The following is a 19,838-nucleotide window of genomic DNA, read 5'->3' as shown; positions in this document are numbered from 1 at the left end:
ATATATGATCTGTATTCATAAGTAATGACATATCTACATTAATATATGTAACCTTTTAACAAAATTAAATTTCCAACTCTATTACTTGGCTTAACCTTAACTGTTTCAATTTCATTGGAAACCCGGAAGTCTCCCCTTGTGGAAGTTATCGCTTATGATCGCTTTCACATCCGTGCGTTAGTAAGCCAATGATATGCCGTCTCCCAATTCTTGAACGCTTATTTCCATTATAAGAAAATTCCATCATTTATTATATTAATTAAATCAGTTTAGATAAATACTATTTATTACATTTTGTGTATAAAAGTAAATAAGCTTTTCAGCATTTCCTTTGTGTTTGTGTACTTGCGTTGGGAATTTAGGTCAGGCACTTGTTTAGCCTTCTCACCGCAGAGGTCCTTCCTTGTAGGTGACATTCATCCGAAGGGGCAGCCGTACTAGCGAGAGACGAGCTGCAAATTATCATATCGAGAAGCCATGGCTCAGGCTGTACAGAAACTGGTTGCTAAAGTACCATCTTTGGTTGGGGGTGAGATTTATTTGTGAGCTAAGCGAACACTTGGCAAAGAAATAACAATTATACAGCTAACTAGGAAGGGAGAGTGCTTGTCTTGTAGATAAGCAATGGCCGCTTCGTCAGTGATGTTATGAAGCTAACTTGCTAACAGAAAACACATTTTGTTAACGGTTACACGGAAGTTCATGGTTTTATAAAGTTCTCACTTAACTACTTAGCTAACTAAATATTCAGCTAGTGTATTGTTCCAGTATATAAAGCTAGAAGCTATACTGGATCTGCTTGGCATGGGAGTGATTTGTTCAGCACCGGCACTTGAGCGATTAGCATCACTGTGAATATGATTTGTAATGACTGTTATTTGTGTCGGGTTTTGCAGCCGCGGTGAGCTACTCGAAGCCCCGGCTATCGACTTTCTGGTACTATGCCCGTGTGGAGCTGGTGCCACCTTCCCCAGCCGAGATCTCGAAGGCAGTAGCCGGAGTGTCCGACCTCGCCAAGGCCTTCCAGGCTGGCCGTCTGGGTCAGACCACAGTCCGGGTGAGTACACTTAACCCTACCCTCATCCGGTGAGCACGCTTAACCCAACCCTCATCCGGGTGAGCACGCTTAACCCAACCCTCATCCGGGTGAGCACGCTTAACCCAACCCTCATCCGGGTGAGCACGCTTAACCCAACCCTCATCCGGGTTAGCACGCTTAACCCAACCCTCATCCCGGTTAGCACGCTTAACCCAACCCTCATCCCGGTTAGCACGCTTAACCCAACCCTCATCCCGGTTAGCACGCTTAACCCAACCCTCATCCCGGTTAGCACGCTTAACCCAGCCCTCATCCGGGTGAGCACGCGTAACCCAGCCCTCATCCGGGTGAGCACGCGTAACCCAGCCCTCATCCGGGTGAGCACGCGTAACCCAGCCCTCATCCGGGTGAGCACGCGTAACCCAGCCCTCATCCGGGTGAGCACGCGTAACCCAGCCCTCATCCGGGTGAGCACGCGTAACCCAGCCCTCATCCGGGTGAGCACGCGTAACCCAGCCCTCATCCGGGTGAGCACGCGTAACCCAGCCCTCATCCGGGTGAGCACGCGTAACCCTACCCTCATCCTGGTGAGCACGCGTAACCCTACCCTCATCCCGGTGAGCACACCGTCATTCTTCTTTGTTATTAAATGAAAATCTCATGGAGACTCATGTGGCCATTAAAATGGCATGTTGCTTAAAGGATAGCAGCAGCACTGCATCCCAGCTTCTCAGAACTGTATGATTTAGGGAGTTGAATAAAGATGTTTTGCAAATTGATAGTATTTCTGGGGGCACAGTGATAGGGTTTGTGTTTAATGTAATATAAGAAAAACAAACACATTTGTTTTAGGTTTAGACCACATCTGCTTCTAGTTCAAACCCACATACAGAAACCAATACTTTTATAACACTAAACAGAGAGAGATGCCGGTATTGCGGTGCACCATGAAAATATGCACTTAGTGAACTGCAGATTTCATTAAAATATTATTTTTGTGGGGGACACAGTGACTAAGTGGTTAGCACGTTTGCCTCGCACCTCCGGGGTTGGAGGTTTGATTCCGCAATATTCCGAGGAGCTTGCACTTTTTCAAAATTCCTGCAGATTTTCTGGAGATTTGGGCCAAGACTCGTCACGTGACGTCATCACAACGTGTGTTCAGCCAAAGCCATCTTCGATTCACACATGTCGAACACAAGTACAGCTAAAAAGGTCTCATTTACCAACAAACACCACAAAGGAAGACCGCGCAAAACAAACTTCACGCAATTAGAATTTTGCCAATTCAAGTAGTTTTCCGCTTAAAAAAAAAAAAACCTGCAAATTGCATTGCAAACTTTTTTTAAAAAAGCTGCAGCAAAATCAAGCATTTTTACCCTCGACAATTACAAAACAAACTCGGTGGAATCCTGTATGGACTGGTCTGTAGTGTGTGAATGTGTGCGATTGTGCACTGTGATGGATTGGCACCCTGCCTTGTGCCCCGACTTCCCTGGGATAGGCTCCAGGCTTCCCCGTGACCCTGTGTAGGATAAGCGGCATGGAAAATGGATGGATATTATTTTGGTGCGGACAAGACATTAATTAAATATGTTTTAATCATGAAAATCAGTGACTGTCTTGTGTCCAAAAAAATTATTCACATAATTGTAACAAAATCATGCATGGAAGTGCATAGTTGTATGGATGTCACATTGTCAAAATGACTCAAGATAGTAAGGAAGTCTGGCTTCAAGTCAAGCCAGTGTGTAAAATGACGTGGATGCACCCCCGTTAAACGCTTTAAAAAGTGACTATTTGAAAAAACGGACGATAAATATGGTGCCACCATAAATAATTATTATCCAAGGAATTGTTTATACATGGACATATTGTTTTAGCAAATAAGTTTTCCTATGATGAATAGTATATTTATGTAAATAATTAGCTTTTTCTTTGACATGTTGTGGAAATCATTAATCCTAAAACTAAAATAAAAAATCCTAGCACTGGATCAGAAACTGTTTTTGTCTGTGCTCCCTGGCCTTTTTTTGCCACCTTATTTTGTTGTAAAATTTGATTTAATTTTCTAACAAATTGGTCTTAACCTCATCATAATAAATGGCTCCTAACACAGGCTGGGGAAATACAAATGTAATGAAGACTGTAATAAGTAAATTAAAGGAATGCCTTAGTTTACCCTGTGTAAGAAATGATCACCTTCCTGCCTAATTTAATGGCAGAGTGCACTGAGTATTCTTTACCCCATGCAGTGCCTTCTGGGTTTATCCCCCCACTTAATATGCGTCCCAATGCTTTTCGAAAGGGCTGCAAAATTGTGTGCTATCTCTCTAATGCATCCCAGAATCGCAATGAATTAGTGTCAGAATGAGCTGAAAACACCATTTTGCTTTTGATGATATTTGACAGGCTTATTATTATTTTTTTAATGACACTAAATTAAAACTGTGAAAACACTAGAACTGTTGTATTTTGGTTAAATCATTTCACCATCCATGGTCACCATTTTGCTTTTAATTTGCATAAAGGTAAATTTGCTCCTTTTTTTTTGTCACTTGCTCTGCTCACTTTGCAAAGCTTGTGCTTCCTGTAGCTTCAGATTACCAGCTCACAGTGAAATGTATGAATTACAGTACCTTGCAAAAGTATTTTCCCTATTTTGTTGCCTTACACCCTAGAATTAAAATGTATTTTTTGGAGGGTTGATCATTTGATACAAACCTCCCAGCATCGAGCCATTGGGATTTTTGCACATTCTTCAAGGCAAAACTACTCTAGCTCCTTTAAGCTGGAAGGGTTCTGCAGGTGTACAGCAGTCTTTAAGTCATACCACAGATTCTCAATTGGATTGAGGTCTGGGCTTTGACTAGGCCATTCCCAGACATTTAAATGTTTCCCATTAAACCACTAGGGTGTTGCTTTAGCAGTGTGCTTAGGGTCATTGTCCTACTGTAAGGTGAACCTCTGTCCCAGTTTCAAATCTCAGGGAGACCGAAACAGGTTTCCCCTCAAGAATTTCCCTGTATTTAGCGCCATCCATCATTCCTACAATTCTGACCAGTTTCCCAGTCCCTGCTGATGGAAAAACATCTCAACACAACATGATGCTGCCACCACCACGCTACAGTGTGGGGATGGTGTTCTCTGGGTGTTTGGTTTGCACCAGACCTAACATTTTCCTTGATGGCCAAAAAGCTCAATTTTAGTCTCCTCTGACCAGAGTACCTTGTTCCATGTTTGGGGAGTCTCCCACATGCCTTTTGGAGAACAGTAAATGTGTTTGCTTCTGTTTTTCTTTTAAGAAGTGACTTTTTTTCTGGCCACTCTTCCATAAAGCCTAGCACTGTGGAGTGTACGGCTTAAGGTGGTCCTATGGACAGATACACAAGTCTCCACTGTGGAGCTTTGCAGCTCCTTCAGGGTTATCTTTGGTCTCTGTATTGCCTCTCTGAATTGCCCTCCTTGCCTGGTCCATGAGTTTTGGTAGGCGGCCCTCTGTTGGCAGGTTTGTTGTGGTGCCATATTCTTTCCATTTGTTAATAATGGATTTAATGGTGCTTCGTGAAATGTTCGATGATTTAAAATTATTATTTTATTTAGTTTTTTTTTTAATAACCCAACCCTGATCTGTACTAATCCACAACTTTGTCCCTGACCTGTTTGGAGAGCTCCTTTGTCTTCATGGTGCCGCTTGATTGGTGGTACACTTGCTCAGTGGTGTTGCAGATTCTGAGGCCTTTCAGAAGAGGTGTATATATAATGAGATCATGTGACACAGGAGGACTTTATTGAACTAATTGTGACTTCTGAAGGTAATTGGTTGCACCAGATCTTATTTAGGGGCTTCATAGGAAAGGGGGTGAATACATATGTACACACCAATCTTCCATTTGTAATTTTTAGAATGGTTTAAAACAAGTTTTTTTTTTTTTCATCTCACTTCACCAATTTGGACTATTTTGTGTATGTCCATTACATGAAATCCAAATAAAACTCTATTTAAATTATAGGTTGTAACGAAACAAAATAGGAAAAATGCCCAGGAGGGTGAATACTTTTGCAAGGCACTGTAATTGAGTTTTTGTTTTTGTACAATTGACTGGATGTTTAGATCCATGGACTTGTGCAGAGTTACTGTTGGGTCTATGGGTAAGGCTGTCAACTGCTTAGCTCTGTGGATGAACTGTGTTCTGCTTCACTTATGGGTCACTTGGAATTAAAATTCTGAATAAAACGAATACATGTGCATGTTACTGTGGAAATAAGAGCTTAATAATAATTAGCTTAGTGACTAGGTTAAACGTTTTTTTTTTTTTTTTTTAACCGTGACGTTAACAATCTCGCTTGTTTCCACAGGATGCTCTGAGGAATGGTCTGGTCGCCACAGAAGTTCTAATGTGGTTCTACATTGGCGAGATCATTGGAAAAGGAGGCATTGTGGGATATGATGTATAAATGTGGACTGTCTTGTTGCTTATTTCCTCTTTGTCTAAGCCCCTTGTTTCCAGTTTGAACTTCTTGGAATCCAGGAACTAAATAAATATCTATTGTTCAAAGAAATGTATGTGCTCAGTACAGTGATGGACAGTGGGTTATGACAGGTGTGTGTGTGTGTAATATATATATATATATAACACTTTTATTTGGGCCATTAAAAAATAACTTCACATGCCATGTGCTTCATAATGTGCACTTTTCGTATGACTACCTTGTACATTACTTTGAATTGAAAAGTGATGCTGAGACCTTTATTCAGCATGCTGAAAGGTGTATATGACTTTCCTTTTTGGTGTCAACTCAAGGTTTCCTTATATACCACAGAAACAACTATTAACTGGGTATTGGACAGACATAAATACTTATAAATGATCTTTAAAGGAATTCTCCAGCATATTTCAACTTACATATTCTGTATATCAACAGACTCTCTCTGATACATCTGTTTTAAAAAAAATAATAATAATAATTCCTATTCATTTGATCAGTCCTAACTCATAATACCAGTGTATAATGTAGTCTGAATATAAAAAGTGGTGGTTATGCTATAATGGACATCTCCTCACGTTCCAGACTTTCCGACAAGCGCTGCGCAACGTTTCCTAGATATGTGCAGAACTCCTGACGCAGCCCTTCAGGGTCTTCCTCTAAGTTGGAATGAATGAGAGGCAGCTTGTTCAATTGAGGGGCTGCACAGAAGACAATAAAAACAATGTACAGATTTCTCAGACTCTCAAACAAGCCAGTGCAATGGTATATAACGTTAAACATAACGTAATTTGTTAACAAATAATATGCAATAATTTGCAGTCTGTTTACTTTTCAGTCTTACCTAACTGAGGGTGTGACGTATCTGCTCCACTACCAGGCTTGTGGTGTGCTATGAGCAGACACTGTCCTGCCTGTAGGCTTTGAGAGGAGATGAAGGTCGAGTACCAAGTCTCTACTTCCTTGAGGTGACTTGGAATATCAGGGTTAAATACAATGACCACTCCATTGGAGTCTCTCATTAAAGCTGGCCAGCATGCTTCAAACCTATAATGAGGATGTAAAAAGTGATCCAACCCAAACTTAAACACATTATTAACTAAATACTACTTAAATCCTAATTATTATATGAATGATATACAAATTTGAATCACAAGGTGTGCTACAGTATTCTATTTCACCTGACAAGAATGATACAAGACAACTAACGTATTCGAATCAAACGACTTAATTTCAAGATTAATGTCTTATGGTGAAAGATGTGCCAGTATTGCTAATGCTCTCCTAGCAGGCAGAGAGAAAAAGCAGAATTATACCAAAACCCTGTGAACATACTGTATGTTTGGATTTTAAGCAACTAGCCAAGTTAAACTCTTACTTTATACAGTTGTTCTGGCCTATGTCAGATGTTGTACATTATAATAACTTTCAGTTCTAGATATTAGACTATAGGGCCAAAAAATGTGGACGCCTGACCATCACATACATAAACTATTGCCACAAATTTGGAAGCACAGAATTGTCTGGAATGTCTTTGTATGCTGTAGCATTTAATAATTCCCTTCACTGGAACTAAGAGGTCCAAACCTGTTCCAGCATGACAATACCCCCATGCACAAAACGAGCTCCATGAAGACATGGTTCGCCAAGATTGATGTGGAATAACTCAAGTGGCCTGCACAGAGCCCTGACCTCAACCCCACTGAACACCTTTGGGATGAACTGGAACGCCGAGTGTACCCCAGGCCTCCTCAACCAACATCAATACCTGACAGCGTGCCAACCCATCACAGGGAACAATCGCGCACACATTCACGCACTATTTGGACTATTTGGAAAAGACAATCAGCCTAAATGTCTTTAGACTGGGTGAGGAAACCGGGGTACCCAGAGGAAACTCCTAAAGCACAGGAAGAACGTGCAAACTCTGCGGGATTTGAGCTCCCGTCCCTGGATGTGCAACGCAAACGTGGTAACCGTGATCAAATCCCACATTGTAATTGTAATGCTACAGCATACGATGACATCCTATACAATTGTATGCTTTCAACTTTTTGATGACAGAAGTCCCACATGTGGATGTGATGGTCAGGTGTCCACAAACATTTGGCCATATAGTGTAAGAAGTGACATGCTTACAAAGCGGATGTCAGTATCAAACCTGTATCAAGTATTGGTCTGATACACAGAGCTATGATAGCATGATATTGAAAATGGACAGTTATGGATGGGTACATCACCGTACCCATGTGTTTAACAAAACATAAATAAAACATACATAAATGGAATAATTTACACACATACATACATATACATATACATACATTATATATATATATATATATATATATATATATATATATATATATATATATATATACACACATATTTCACACACACAGTACTTGTGCAAAAGTTTTAGGCACCCTATGTATAAATATTTTTTTTACAAACTTTGTTATAGATTTTTATTTTATGATTTCTACATTATCGAGTCAGTACAAAAAACATTTTTAGATTCCCAAACATTAGTTTTCCAGCACAAAACTGAAAGCAGCATATTACATAAGAGACACTTTTCAGACAAAAAAATGCAAAAATAAGAAGCGAGTGTGACCGTGAAAGTCTCCAGAAGAACTGTGGCTGGTTCTGCAAGATGCTCAATAAAACTTGCAGCTCATTTCCTTATAAAACTACACAAACTGTACTACTATTTTTCTTTTTCTTTTTTAACCTCTGGGCCTCTGAATAGTTCCAGGTACAAGGAAGGGACACTCACTTGAAATCTCCAGCACAATCCCACAGCTCCACTTCACAAGCACTGTCTTTGGTCCCACTTCCCAGATTCTGAGACTCAAACTCCAGTATCCTTACAAACACCATATCAGAAAACTTAAGTCAGGAAAAAATATAAAAGATTTCCTCGTGTATCATTTATCATGGATTACACTTCACTGACCTGACTCCCTGTGTCGGTCTGTATTCAGATCCGACTGTCTCCACTGTGTCAGAGAGAAAATTTGCCAATACTGTCTTCCCACACTGTGAATAATATTAACGTTAATGCTAGTCATTGTTTTAAAGAGAATTCTAACACAAAGCAGATCAGTACAAATGATAAGAATAACCAAATCCATGCTCACCTCACTTGGTCCAATTAAAAGAATTTTCACTTTTAGATTTTTAACTTTTAACATTTTCACCAAAGGATAACACACAACCAGCTAGACAAGGCTAGGCTAGGCTAGGCAGCTAACGAGCTGATTTCAAGCCAGCCAGCTAAATTGCTAGCTAACTTCTTTAACTGGGTAAGAGTTCACCGAAATAAATAGCAGCGAATGGACATGTGAATGTATATTGAAGTTCTAATATTATGTTATATAATATTTAAAACGACACACTGGTGTCAAAGACAGAAACACATAAACATATCGTTGTCATGGCGCTGCAGCCTGCAAGCTGTGAAGTCTCACATTTCGCATCTGCAGATTCGCGAATGTACACTACGCAAGTGAGAACATTAACAAGTAGGGTATGTGTAGCTTTAACCGCAAGATTAACTCTCCCAAAGATTATCTTTCAAAACTTTTTTTTTATTGCCTCTGTAGAGCCTATAGTTTAACCATCTCTCATCATTGGGGTCGCAGGAGAACATTTGGAATAATTTGAAAATTATTCAAATGTCCTTTCTATTAAACTGTCCTCCAAAGCCCATTTACACCAGAACACCCCCCGGTCTCTCTCTCCCTCTCCCTCTCCCTCTCTCCCTCTCTCTCGCTCTCTCTTGTATAAGTAATTTGGCCTTTACACCAGACAGGACATTTATGTAGCTCATTACAATCATGTGAACATGGTGGAGAATCTCAAAGGAATGTTTCTAACATCTTGTGGAATCCATGCCATGACAATCTGAGGTTGTTTTGAGAGCAAAAGGATGCCCTACCTAGTATTAGTATACACCAATCAGCCATAACATTAAAACTGTTGACGTGAATAACGTTGATTATGTCGTTACAGTGGCACCTGTCAAGGGGTAGAATATATTAGACAACAAGTTAGTTAGTTATCGAAGTTGATGTGTTGGAAGCAAGAAAAATGGGCAAGTATAAGGATCTGAGGGATTTTGACAAGGGCCAAATTGTGATGTCTAGATGACTGGGTCAGAGCTACTCCAAAACTGCAGGTGTTGTGGGGTGTTCCCAGTATGCACTGGGTAGTAAAAAGTGGTCCAAGTGGTCCAAAAGTGGTCCAAGGAAAGACAACTAGTGAACCGGTGACCGAGTCATGGCCGCATGGCGCATAGAGGCGCATGGGGAATGAAGGCTAACTTGTCTGGTCTGATCTGACAGAAGAGCTACTGTAACACAAATTGCTGAATAAGTTAATGCTGGCTATCATAGAAACACAATATTACACAATATTAGGCAGGTGGTTTTAAAATTATGGCTGATTGGTGAAGTGTTCCCAATAAAGTGCTCCATAAGCGTATACCCTGTTCACCAAAAGATGGCGCAACAGCAAACTTTTTGCCATGTCCATGATTGCTGTGAACTATATCTTTATTGATAGGCAGACATCCACTACTTCTATGTTCCCACCCACTTCCAGGAGTTTCCAGTCTTACAGTTTTATGGTTGCTGTTTCTCATATTTAGTTCCAACAATCCTGCTGTTCAAAAACTTCAGATGACACAGAATATTAAATGCAGGTGAGAACCAGAACAGTCAGTTTGGACAGCTCTCCAGAGACAGGCTTGTGCATGTTGTGCCATATCTGAGCTCTTCTTTTACCTATTCACATTAATTTTTCTGTTTTCTTTAATGACCCAATTGATTGTCAAATTATTAGTCCCAAAATTATTTAAAGTGTAGGCTCTAAGTGCATACAAACCCATACACTGAATTACTGAGAATGCAGCTGCAGGAATTGTCAAACAAACATCATTTAACTTGAGAGGTTTGTCATCCTGTACTGATTTTGTGAAAGACTAAAGGAAGGGGTTGGGAGCGTGTTTCCTTCCTAAGGTTCACCAGTGCAGCTGTGAATGCAAGAACAGTTGGTGGCAAAGAGCCAGATCTAGAGGATTTGTGTGAGTTTGCTTAGTTTGAAAAGCTTTTAATGTATAGAACATGAAGAAAACTGAAGTTTTTACCCAATTGCACATACTCAGAAAACTGAGCATGAATCTGGCATAATAATTATTTATTTACCTAGAGTATGAGTTAAATCGCATTTTTTTTCTGTTTGTCATGTTAATAATGGAATAAAAGCTCCAGTGGAAAAAACAAACCTTGAGGTTGTTACTGTCCATCATGTTAATATAAGCATTTAGATGTAAGATACAAACACACATTTGTCTGTTAATAAAAACTTTAATTAGAATATCAAGAGGTAATTTTTGAGAAGTAATGAAGCTTTTTATCACAAAATGGACAATGGCACTTGGTACTTGGAAAAATATAAGGTTTAGTATTTAAAATGATATTAATTGGAAAAATACAAAAATAGCATGGCATGTTGGAATAATAGTTTTGGGGCTAGACTTAAATGAAATGCTACAATTTGAAAATTAAATTCAGGGTGTTTTTTGTTTTTTGTTTTTTTTTGTAAAGTATGTAAAGTAAAATGTAAAGTAAAATGCAATGGCTTTACTGATAACTGAAAATGACTTAAAAACACATAATGTAAAAAAAAAAAGTACTCTTTGTAAAAATAAAAACAAATGGTCAAAGTCTTCATTTTAGCTGGCATATTTTAACCGATGTTCCAACCCCAAACCCAGGATAGAGGGGTTCAGTGAAGGTGGTCTCGAAGCGATGGAGGCATGTCATGGTCTCGCCGATGCTATAGAAGGCCAGCACCCCTGCGCTGTGGTCTAGGTAGACCCCTATCCTTGGAGAATGTGGCGCGCTGATAACTTTGTCCACCCGGTTATGCCAGGCAGAATAGCCTGTGTCAGAGCAGAGGAGACTCCAGGATTTATCGTTATACCCCAACAAGCACAGGGGACCCTTGCCTTTGCGGCTTATGCCCCGGTAGGCCACTCCAACAGAGAACTCGCCATTCCACTCAATCTCCCAGTAGAAGCGGGCACCCGACAGAGCCTCACGGCACAGTACCTGGGCAAATGTGTCAAACCGCTCCGGATTATCAGAGTAGGGCTGCAGATTGCGGGTTCGAGTCACCTTCTTGTTACCTTCTGACAGGTAGAGCTCTTTATAGGCTGTGCTGGGGTCCAGCCGGAGCTGACAGAAGTCTATAGGCAAGGAGGAGGAGGTTAATTTATTTCCAGTAGCTCAGTGAATATCACTATCTAAACCACAAAAGCCTAGGAGTACCATTCTCAGAAGAAACTAAGCAATAAGTCTGGAAGAATGTGTTTCATAAGAGTTACATAATCCAAGAACAAGTAGACTTGCTGAATGATTAGATATGCTACTTACATTTTAAGAACTCAGACCTGCTCCTGGGCTGTGAAGGAGGGGCACTGTCCACAGTTTGGATGTCTTTGACTAGATACAGAAAGTAAAAAGAGTATAGTTATGTTTACTTCAGTGCATTTTGATGAAGCTTGTTTACATTACATTGTCTTTAGACGTGTTTACTGATGCCTCACCTCGGCTACTTTTCTCTCGAACACTGCGGTTCTCCAGTGTGTAAATGGGAACTTCATTCACTGCAAGGCACCAGGAAAATACACATCAAGAGCTACCCATTTGTTTGTTAAACATCAACTTCATTAAGAAGTTATGCCCACAATCAGCAGGCTTATGTCATTGCATAACACATCCTGGAAACACAAACGGATGTTAATCACCCAGTCAGAGCTGTTCCTGTCGTGTACCGCACTTTAGTCACGATTCAAAGTACTATTTACTTTTTCAACTCAGTCACATGACTCCACTTTATGGAGCTTGTGGTAGTTCATGGTCATGTGCCCTGTTTGGCTGGATTAAAATTCTCCTCACACTAGGTGTTTGTTTTAGTGGAAAATTAAACAATTCAGTGCTAGAAGGTAACAGTAAGGTACAATAGATCCAACAGTGAAAATGTCCATAGATTGTAAATTAATGTACTCAACAGTGAGCTGGACCAATTAGCTGTTTCACTGAGTTGTTTTTGTTTTTTTATTGGTAGTTAGATGAGGGTTCAGACCTGATTTTGTGACCTTCAGCAGTTCCTCTCTGCCCAGTTCTTCAAGTTTTTCCTTGATCTCTGCGACAGCTTTCCTTGCAGTGCTGAACGAGAAGTCTGGGTTCAGAGACACTTTGGGAATGAAGCCATCATCAGTTGGTGTGCAGAGATAGTTGAAATTCTGTAAGTAAAAGAGGAAAACTCTTGTTTTTAGACACTATATACACTGGGTACATATCCTGTGTTAATAGGTTTTTTAGTTTATTTATACAATATTAGACTAATGAATTTTTTAATCTGAGCATTCTTTGTAATATTTTAGTCTCAGTGCTACACTGACACAAAACAGTTGGCCACTTAATGAAATTACTGTGTTGACCAATAGATTTGGCACAAGAGTTAGAGTGGCAATTAGGAGGTAAGGTTATTTCAAGGGTGGCCATTTTCCTGTTCAATTCAGAAAGCTCCCCTCTTGGACTAGTATTTCAGTATGTCAACCGTAAACCAGCAGTGCATGTGTTTTGGAGGCGTGGCTTTGGAAGCAGTACTGAAGGGCGGGGATGTATTTGTTTAAATTTTGAGTTTCAAAACAGCTAGTTTCAGCAAACGTCTGAAATCAATGACTACACATTTAATAGAATCCAACCACTCATATCAGTGTCTACCTGTAAAAAGTGGATGTGGTCCTCTGTACTGTAGAGCTGCTTTAAACCAGTCTCCTTCTTCTTCAGTTCATCAATCTCCTGCTCCAAGCGCTCCATCAGCCCCTCAGCCTGACTGAACCCAGCTTTCTCATTGATGTTGATCAGCTTGATGACCTCCGACCTCATCCTCTCAATGGAAGTGATCATCTCATCGAACATCTTCTTGCTCTCTGCCATGGCCCTTTGAGCCGAGCTCTGAGGCATATTTACAACAACAGTTTAGCAAACACATTCAGCCACTGGCTAATCACTTAGTTCCAGACTATACAACTACTCTGTTTTAGCTTTCTTTGTTTCAACTTTCATGACCTAACACATCAGAACAAAAGACACACTGTGTCAACAACTGGTTTCCACTTTATCAGACAAAAGGGCAAATATGCCCAGGCCTCAAGGTTTATTTGTGTACCCTTGCATGAGGTTGTTATAGAGTTACTAAAGAGATAAGGGTTCTACCCTGGGTCACTCGTAGCCACATAATATGGCCTTGTGCTTTTTTTTTTTTTTTGGCTACTCTGATTATGTTACACATTGCTTTTGATTGGGAAAACGGGCTATTCTGAAGAGCTGCATAGAAACTCTGACCTACCTTCAGCGAGTCAACAGCCGTCTTTAGTTCCTCCAGCTCTTTGGTCCTCTGCTGGCATTTTTGTTTGATATCAGCTTGGGACACTCCAAGAAGTTTCTGTCAGAGAAAACACACACACACACACACACACACACAAAAGTTCAACCCAGAATATTCAATGAATTTTAAGTGACTAACTCAACACAGATAAAAACACAGACAACCAATAAGAAGCACTAAAGGATTGTTTAAGGAATAACTTCCTAAAAGAATTCTACTTGGGAGCCTTTCTTATAGGGAAACATTGTGTAAGGTCCTACTTAGAACCTTTTAAGGGTTTCCGCAGAAGATTAAATCTAGAAACCTTTTTTTCTAAGAGTACATAAGCATATTTATGTTTATGATGTATACCAATCTACTAATAAATAACTAATAAAATGGGAACTCAGAGTATCTACTGTATATGTACATTGCCAAGTCTTTCAATAACATTTAATTAGTATATTTCACACAGGGAGTCATTGCAGCTCATTAGTAATTGGTCTTATTTGGAGATATCAGCTTAATAATTGTGCGCCTCTATCTCAGGAGACAGAGGAAAGAAAAGGGAGCGTGGGAATGCCAATCACGCCAGGAATGTGAAACTAGCCGCTCCCGTCTTGTGTAGAAGTATTTCAAGGTGCACATGCTCTGGCCCCTTGGAGAATGAAGAGGGGGCTTTGGTGCAGCATTTCAGTGATCCCACAGGACCATTCCTCAAGATAAGCTTGATGGAATGTGGGGAATCTGGGAAGGGGGTGAATAAAGGGAGTGTGTAGTGTATGTCTCTGTTTGTGTGAGAGACTGAGAGGCTGATGAAAAATAGGGGGGTCTTAAATCTGAAATAAGGTCCTTCTGGTTTCAACAGAGTAAACAAACCATTCTCAGTTAGTACCTGCTGGTTCCCGCTCTGGCAGTGGATCACACGGTTTATGAGAACAGCACTGGACTTATTGCCAAGCTTTGATAATGTTATTATAGAGATAAACAGAAAAATATCTGAACAATCCCTGCTGTCAGTTGTCCTGTACTTGTTCCAGAGAAGGGGAAAACATATAAAGGACAGCTATTTATAGTTTTTAATATCATCTTCCCACTTTCTCACAGGTACTGCCTATTGCAAGCCTTCATACAACCAAACTAGAGACAATGGCGTAAGGCTGTTGAAAGATTTTAGCAGTTTAATAGAAATGAAATTCCAAAGAGGGGTCAGAGGGCGGTAGATATCTGCACATTCTCTCAATCATACGTGTTCACTTACTGACTGGGTAATGTCTTCAGTGGTTTAGCAATCTCATTTACTGATAATGTAGGAGGTTGGGGGGGATGGTTGGGTCATAAGCTTTGGCCCGATCTCCTCAAACGCACGTACCTTTATCTGTGGGATTTTGCCTGTCCAGAAGTCCTGACCAACCCTTTCCCACCCTTTCTCTCTCTTTTTTTTGCTAGTGCTTTGGAAGAAAATGCAAGCTGTTTCCAGAGTAAAGCCCACTCAGAACATGCTTTGAGTCACCTTTGGCTAATCTGCTGTAGAGACACTCCCTGTGTGGTTTCGGGTCAACCACCAGAGTGTGATAACTTTATTTGGCTGTGACTTTTGTTCTACTAGTTCTGTCTCCCGCACATACAACTGGTTTAATGTTTACCCTCTCTACCCATAATATGTTTTCATGAATTGTCACTAATGATCCATGGCTAGCTTGTTTTAGATAACACAAAACTAGTTTGACTGAAAGATATGGGATAATACAAAATGTGAGATAAACCCGGTTAACTATAATTACTGCTCACTGATGAAAGGACAGTTTAACGGTTCTGCACACCTCACTAAAAGGCTACAATACTGAACAACTCAGCATAAGCTTCTATCAGAATTACAGAGTTTTATTTTAGTTAAACAAAAAAAATCACTCCTCACCTGCTTCTCACTTCTCTCTGCCTCTGCTGACACAATATCATGGCCCTTGTGCTCGCTGACGGTGCAGATAGCACAGATACACATCTGGTCGGTACGGCAAAAGAGCTCCAAGCTCTTCTGGTGCTGCGGGCAGATCTTTCTGTCCAGGTTTCCAAGCTCATCCACCAGTTTGTGTCTCTTGAAGGTAGCTGACTCATAGTGGGGCTTCAGGTGTTTCTCACAGTATGAGGCCAAGCAGTTGAGGCAGGACTTGACAGCCTTGAGCTTCTTTCCCGAGCAGAAGTCACAAGGCACATCTGTTGGTCCAGCAAAGCTCCCATTGCTTGGAGGCACCAGGTTGAGGTTCAGGCCTGTCTTCTTGATCTTCTCAGCCACTTTGGAGAGGGTTGCATTGGGTCTGAGCACGGGTCTCTGGGTGAAAGTAATTCTGCACTGAGGACAGATGTAAATCCCGGTATAGTCAGCATCATTCCAGTAGCCACTAATGCAGTCCATACAGAAGCTGTGGCCACAGGGGATAGCCACTGGGTCCCTCAGGAGACTCGCGCACAGGTGGCAGCTGAAGTAATCTGGGGACACGGGCTCAGCCATGTTCAACTCACAAATGCACAGACACGTACACACAAGATGCGTCCAAACAGGGAGTGTCTGTGAACACAAGAGAGTGAGAGAGAAAGAGAGAGAGAGATAGAGAGCGAGCGCAAAGGAGAAGAAGTCAGAAATCTGGAACCTTGCAGTCGGTGGGGCTGTGAAGCAAGCAACTGCACACACAACCTACTTGCACAGTTGAATTCCGCAAGTTATTGATTGAAAGTAGGTAAAGCCCTCCCCTTCTTACAGAGAGATAGACAGCGGGAAAGAGAGAGAGAGAGAGTGAGAGAGCACAGCCTACCTTAGACAAGCAAGTCAAGTTAGGAGTGCCAGAGCCTTAAGAGAAACAGAGCATGAGAGTGTGGAGGGTGGAGTAAAAAGAAAAGTAGGGCAGGGCTATTGAGAATGAGTGAATTGTAGTCCAAAGTGTACCAGGATAGCAAAGACACAAACACACACTAGAGTAGGTAGCCAGAGTATATTTTGATAGTCTACACATACCAAACTTACACTTGGTTAATTGTGTACATTTGCATATATTCCCTTAATCTTCTTACATTCCTCAATCTCATAATGACATACCTCTCCCATTAGTTTCACTGTAGATGATAATTCACAATAGCTACAGAATAATGTACTCTAACATGAAAAATTTAAATTTTCCCATTTACATTATGGCATAAATATTGTCTAAACACCTTAAGTTTTGTTTTGTAGGTGTAAAAACATAAATGATGAAAGCTAACATTGTAAAACATAATCATTATTAAATAAAATAAACATAATATTCATTTTTAATAATTTGATTCATTACAAATGATGGGGGTGTGATGGGGTGTAATGGTTTATGCCCGGGATTTGACTCATACGTTGAAGTAAATCTGGTTGAACTAGTCTCATTGTACAGTTGCTGCAGGGGTGTGTGTGTGTGTGTGTGTGTGTGTGTGTGTGTGTGTGTGTGTGTGTGTCTCATTCAATAGTTTCTGTCTGTTAGTATAACTTTTTTTGTCTTAAAGATATAAGTCTCTGCTCCCCAGATTCCAGATCCAATGACGATGATATCAAAGGGTGGGACCATCAGTGACTAAACACCACCATACATTTTTTTACCCTGATTTTGGTTATTCCATATAATATAACATTGTGTTATCTATTAGGAGTATATATTATATGTGTAACTCCAATGTAACAACTTTATTAGAAAGAGAAAAATGTTACTAATCGCTATTTAAATAATGTAAAACACTTTTCCTTCAAATGCAACAGTGTGATACATGTTTATATAAGTAATACTGACAAATGAATAAAATGTGCAAATATAAAATGGCAGTCCATTTCAGCCCCATAATTTCACTCTTAGTAAATATGTAATACATTTCAATTTAACAGGGTTTAATAGTGTTTGGTATAAAAACATATTTTGGGTTTATGACCAAATAATGACTCTATGTTTTGTATCATTAGAAAACATATGTCATAGTGGTAACGGAAGATTTGTAGATATTTGTAACCACATGATGAACCTGAAGTCATATTGCAGCATCTTACATTCCTTGCATGTCATGGGCAAGCATTCCAGTCGCGTTTGTCAATCCCTATTCGCACTGCATACCCAAATACTGCACGTGAACACCGCCATACTGTAGTTGTGAAATTATTTGTCTGTGTAAATGTTCATGCAATTTTGAGTGACTAGAACTTTTGAGGTTAGTTTCGGCCTTGAAAGCTGCCAACTCAAAAGATGTCGCCCTCGCCCTGCAGTACAAGCCTACTTACTCCACCTGACACTTCCTTTTGAGAGGACAAATGAAACCACTCTGTTTGCTTTTTCAGGGTTTGTGTAATCCTTCTCTTCTGTGTAACACCTCAGTGCCCATTATTGTCAACGTTTCACCTCTCATTTGCATAGCCACAGCAAGTGTGTTGTCGCTGAAGAGGGGCAGGGCTTGGGTGCACCTTTCTGTGTGTTTTAACCTGCACTTAAATATACAAACCATGTCTTTCAAATATTGTCATCACATCAAATTTAATCTCTAACTTCTCTTAGAGATTCTGACCTTCTTGAACTGGATTCAGAAAGTGTGTCAAAATCTACAATCCGAGATGCATTTTTCAAACTGGTTTGGTCCAAATTCCAGGTGCGCACATAGTGACACAGACAGTTACACTTGTTAAACTTTGACTGGCTGTACAAGACCAGGTTCATCTGCCCCGCCTCCCATGCCTATCTGACATCACTTCGTAGATGGTTTCGCCTCACTCCTTATTTGGTATGCTTTCTGATAAGCCAGTTTCTCTTTCCTTCCTCTTTTTATTTCCAGAGTTGATCAGATTCCAGGAAAGGCTGTTGCACAGAGCTGTACAGAGCTTTTCCTGTGATTGTCTCTGTGTGACCACTAAATAACTAACACAGTGCTATAGGTGAAACTGTCTCTGGGTGGACGCCCTCCTCTTCTTTCTCTGAGACGTGCACAGTAATATCTTTAATAATGGAAGCAAAATTTGGCTAGGTGGTTCTTTATATATATATATATATATATATATATATATATATATATATATATATATATATATATATATATATATATAAGTTTGGATACAATCCATATAATAAATCAGTACTATGGCAATTAAGATTGCACTAGATTGCATGCTTATAACCCCTATATAACCTCAGACAGTTTGCAAGAGCCTCGGCTCCGCTCCTCTGAGCCACGTTTCAGCCAGGAAGCTTTGTATTTCCTTCTGTACATTACAACTCAGCGATCATGTTTCTGTTGGTTAGTGACTACGAGAAGTGTATAGGAGTGCAGGGGTTCGTACTGAGGTTGCAGGAATGTGTGTGTGTGTGTGTGTGTATGTGTGTGTGCATCCGTGTGTGTCTCTAACACAGACTGACCAAGTGTAAAAAGAGCGTGGGTTTGCATAACATACATGTTGATAATGTAGAAGTCAAGGGCTTGCCTCTGTCCATTTGTTTCATCAGTGCATGGAGACGAGGTATTTACAAGTGCTTCCCTTTGAACAATGGTTACCTTTGTCAGTATTAGCCAAGATGCAGGGTGTGTGTTGCTAGCTGTTTGGAGAAGAGCCAAGTTGGAGTGAACAGGTTGCAGAGACTGAAACTGCCACGAGAAACAACCAAACAAATTGGAGAGAAAGAGCCTAAAAGACACAGACGTCTATGCTTATTTTATGGAGCACTTCTTCATGTGCTTTGAGGTAATGGAAAGACGCGTGCATCCTGAAGCATATCATGGGATAAACAGCATATAAAAACCGTCACCTGTTAACTACAGATGGTTAACTTTTTTTTTATTTAATCTCTTGCATGACATAGACAGCACTATGATGACA

General features: G+C 40.3%; 3 protein-coding genes across 4 annotated transcripts; 1 reads left to right on the top strand and 2 right to left on the bottom strand.

The window, feature by feature from the left end:
• Positions 1–381: 381 nt before the first annotated feature.
• Positions 382–5,602, top strand: atp5l (ATP synthase, H+ transporting, mitochondrial F0 complex, subunit g). The gene is made up of 3 exons (XM_053618515.1): positions 382–529; positions 897–1,057; positions 5,399–5,602. Exons 1-3 carry the CDS (start codon positions 478–480, stop codon positions 5,495–5,497), a joined length of 312 nt encoding a protein of 103 aa, XP_053474490.1. The 5' UTR covers positions 382–477; the 3' UTR covers positions 5,498–5,602.
• A 174-nt stretch (positions 5,603–5,776) lies between these two features.
• Positions 5,777–8,996, bottom strand: ift22 (intraflagellar transport 22 homolog (Chlamydomonas)). Of its 2 annotated transcripts, none has more exons than XM_053618513.1 (5): positions 8,671–8,996; positions 8,487–8,569; positions 8,307–8,396; positions 6,372–6,574; positions 5,777–6,186 (listed from the first exon to the last, which is right to left on the bottom strand). In XM_053618513.1, exons 1-5 carry the CDS (start codon positions 8,722–8,724, stop codon positions 6,080–6,082), a joined length of 537 nt encoding a protein of 178 aa, XP_053474488.1. In that variant the 5' UTR covers positions 8,725–8,996; the 3' UTR covers positions 5,777–6,079. The 2 variants fall into 2 exon arrangements, with proteins under 2 accessions (XP_053474488.1, XP_053474487.1); XM_053618512.1 differs by having other exon boundaries at positions 5,777–6,228; positions 8,671–8,994.
• A 1,804-nt stretch (positions 8,997–10,800) lies between these two features.
• Positions 10,801–17,066, bottom strand: ftr82 (finTRIM family, member 82). The gene is made up of 8 exons (XM_053618320.1): positions 16,783–17,066; positions 15,891–16,538; positions 13,955–14,050; positions 13,327–13,560; positions 12,683–12,842; positions 12,144–12,203; positions 11,971–12,039; positions 10,801–11,783 (listed from the first exon to the last, which is right to left on the bottom strand). Exons 2-8 carry the CDS (start codon positions 16,479–16,481, stop codon positions 11,263–11,265), a joined length of 1,731 nt encoding a protein of 576 aa, XP_053474295.1. The 5' UTR covers positions 16,482–16,538; positions 16,783–17,066; the 3' UTR covers positions 10,801–11,262.
• Positions 17,067–19,838: the final 2,772 nt, after the last annotated feature.

This window comes from Ictalurus furcatus, chromosome 28 (assembly GCF_023375685.1).
Source record: "Ictalurus furcatus strain D&B chromosome 28, Billie_1.0, whole genome shotgun sequence".
Taxonomy (NCBI): domain Eukaryota; kingdom Metazoa; phylum Chordata; class Actinopteri; order Siluriformes; family Ictaluridae; genus Ictalurus; species Ictalurus furcatus.
This window is presented reverse-complemented; position numbering and strand designations above follow the sequence as displayed.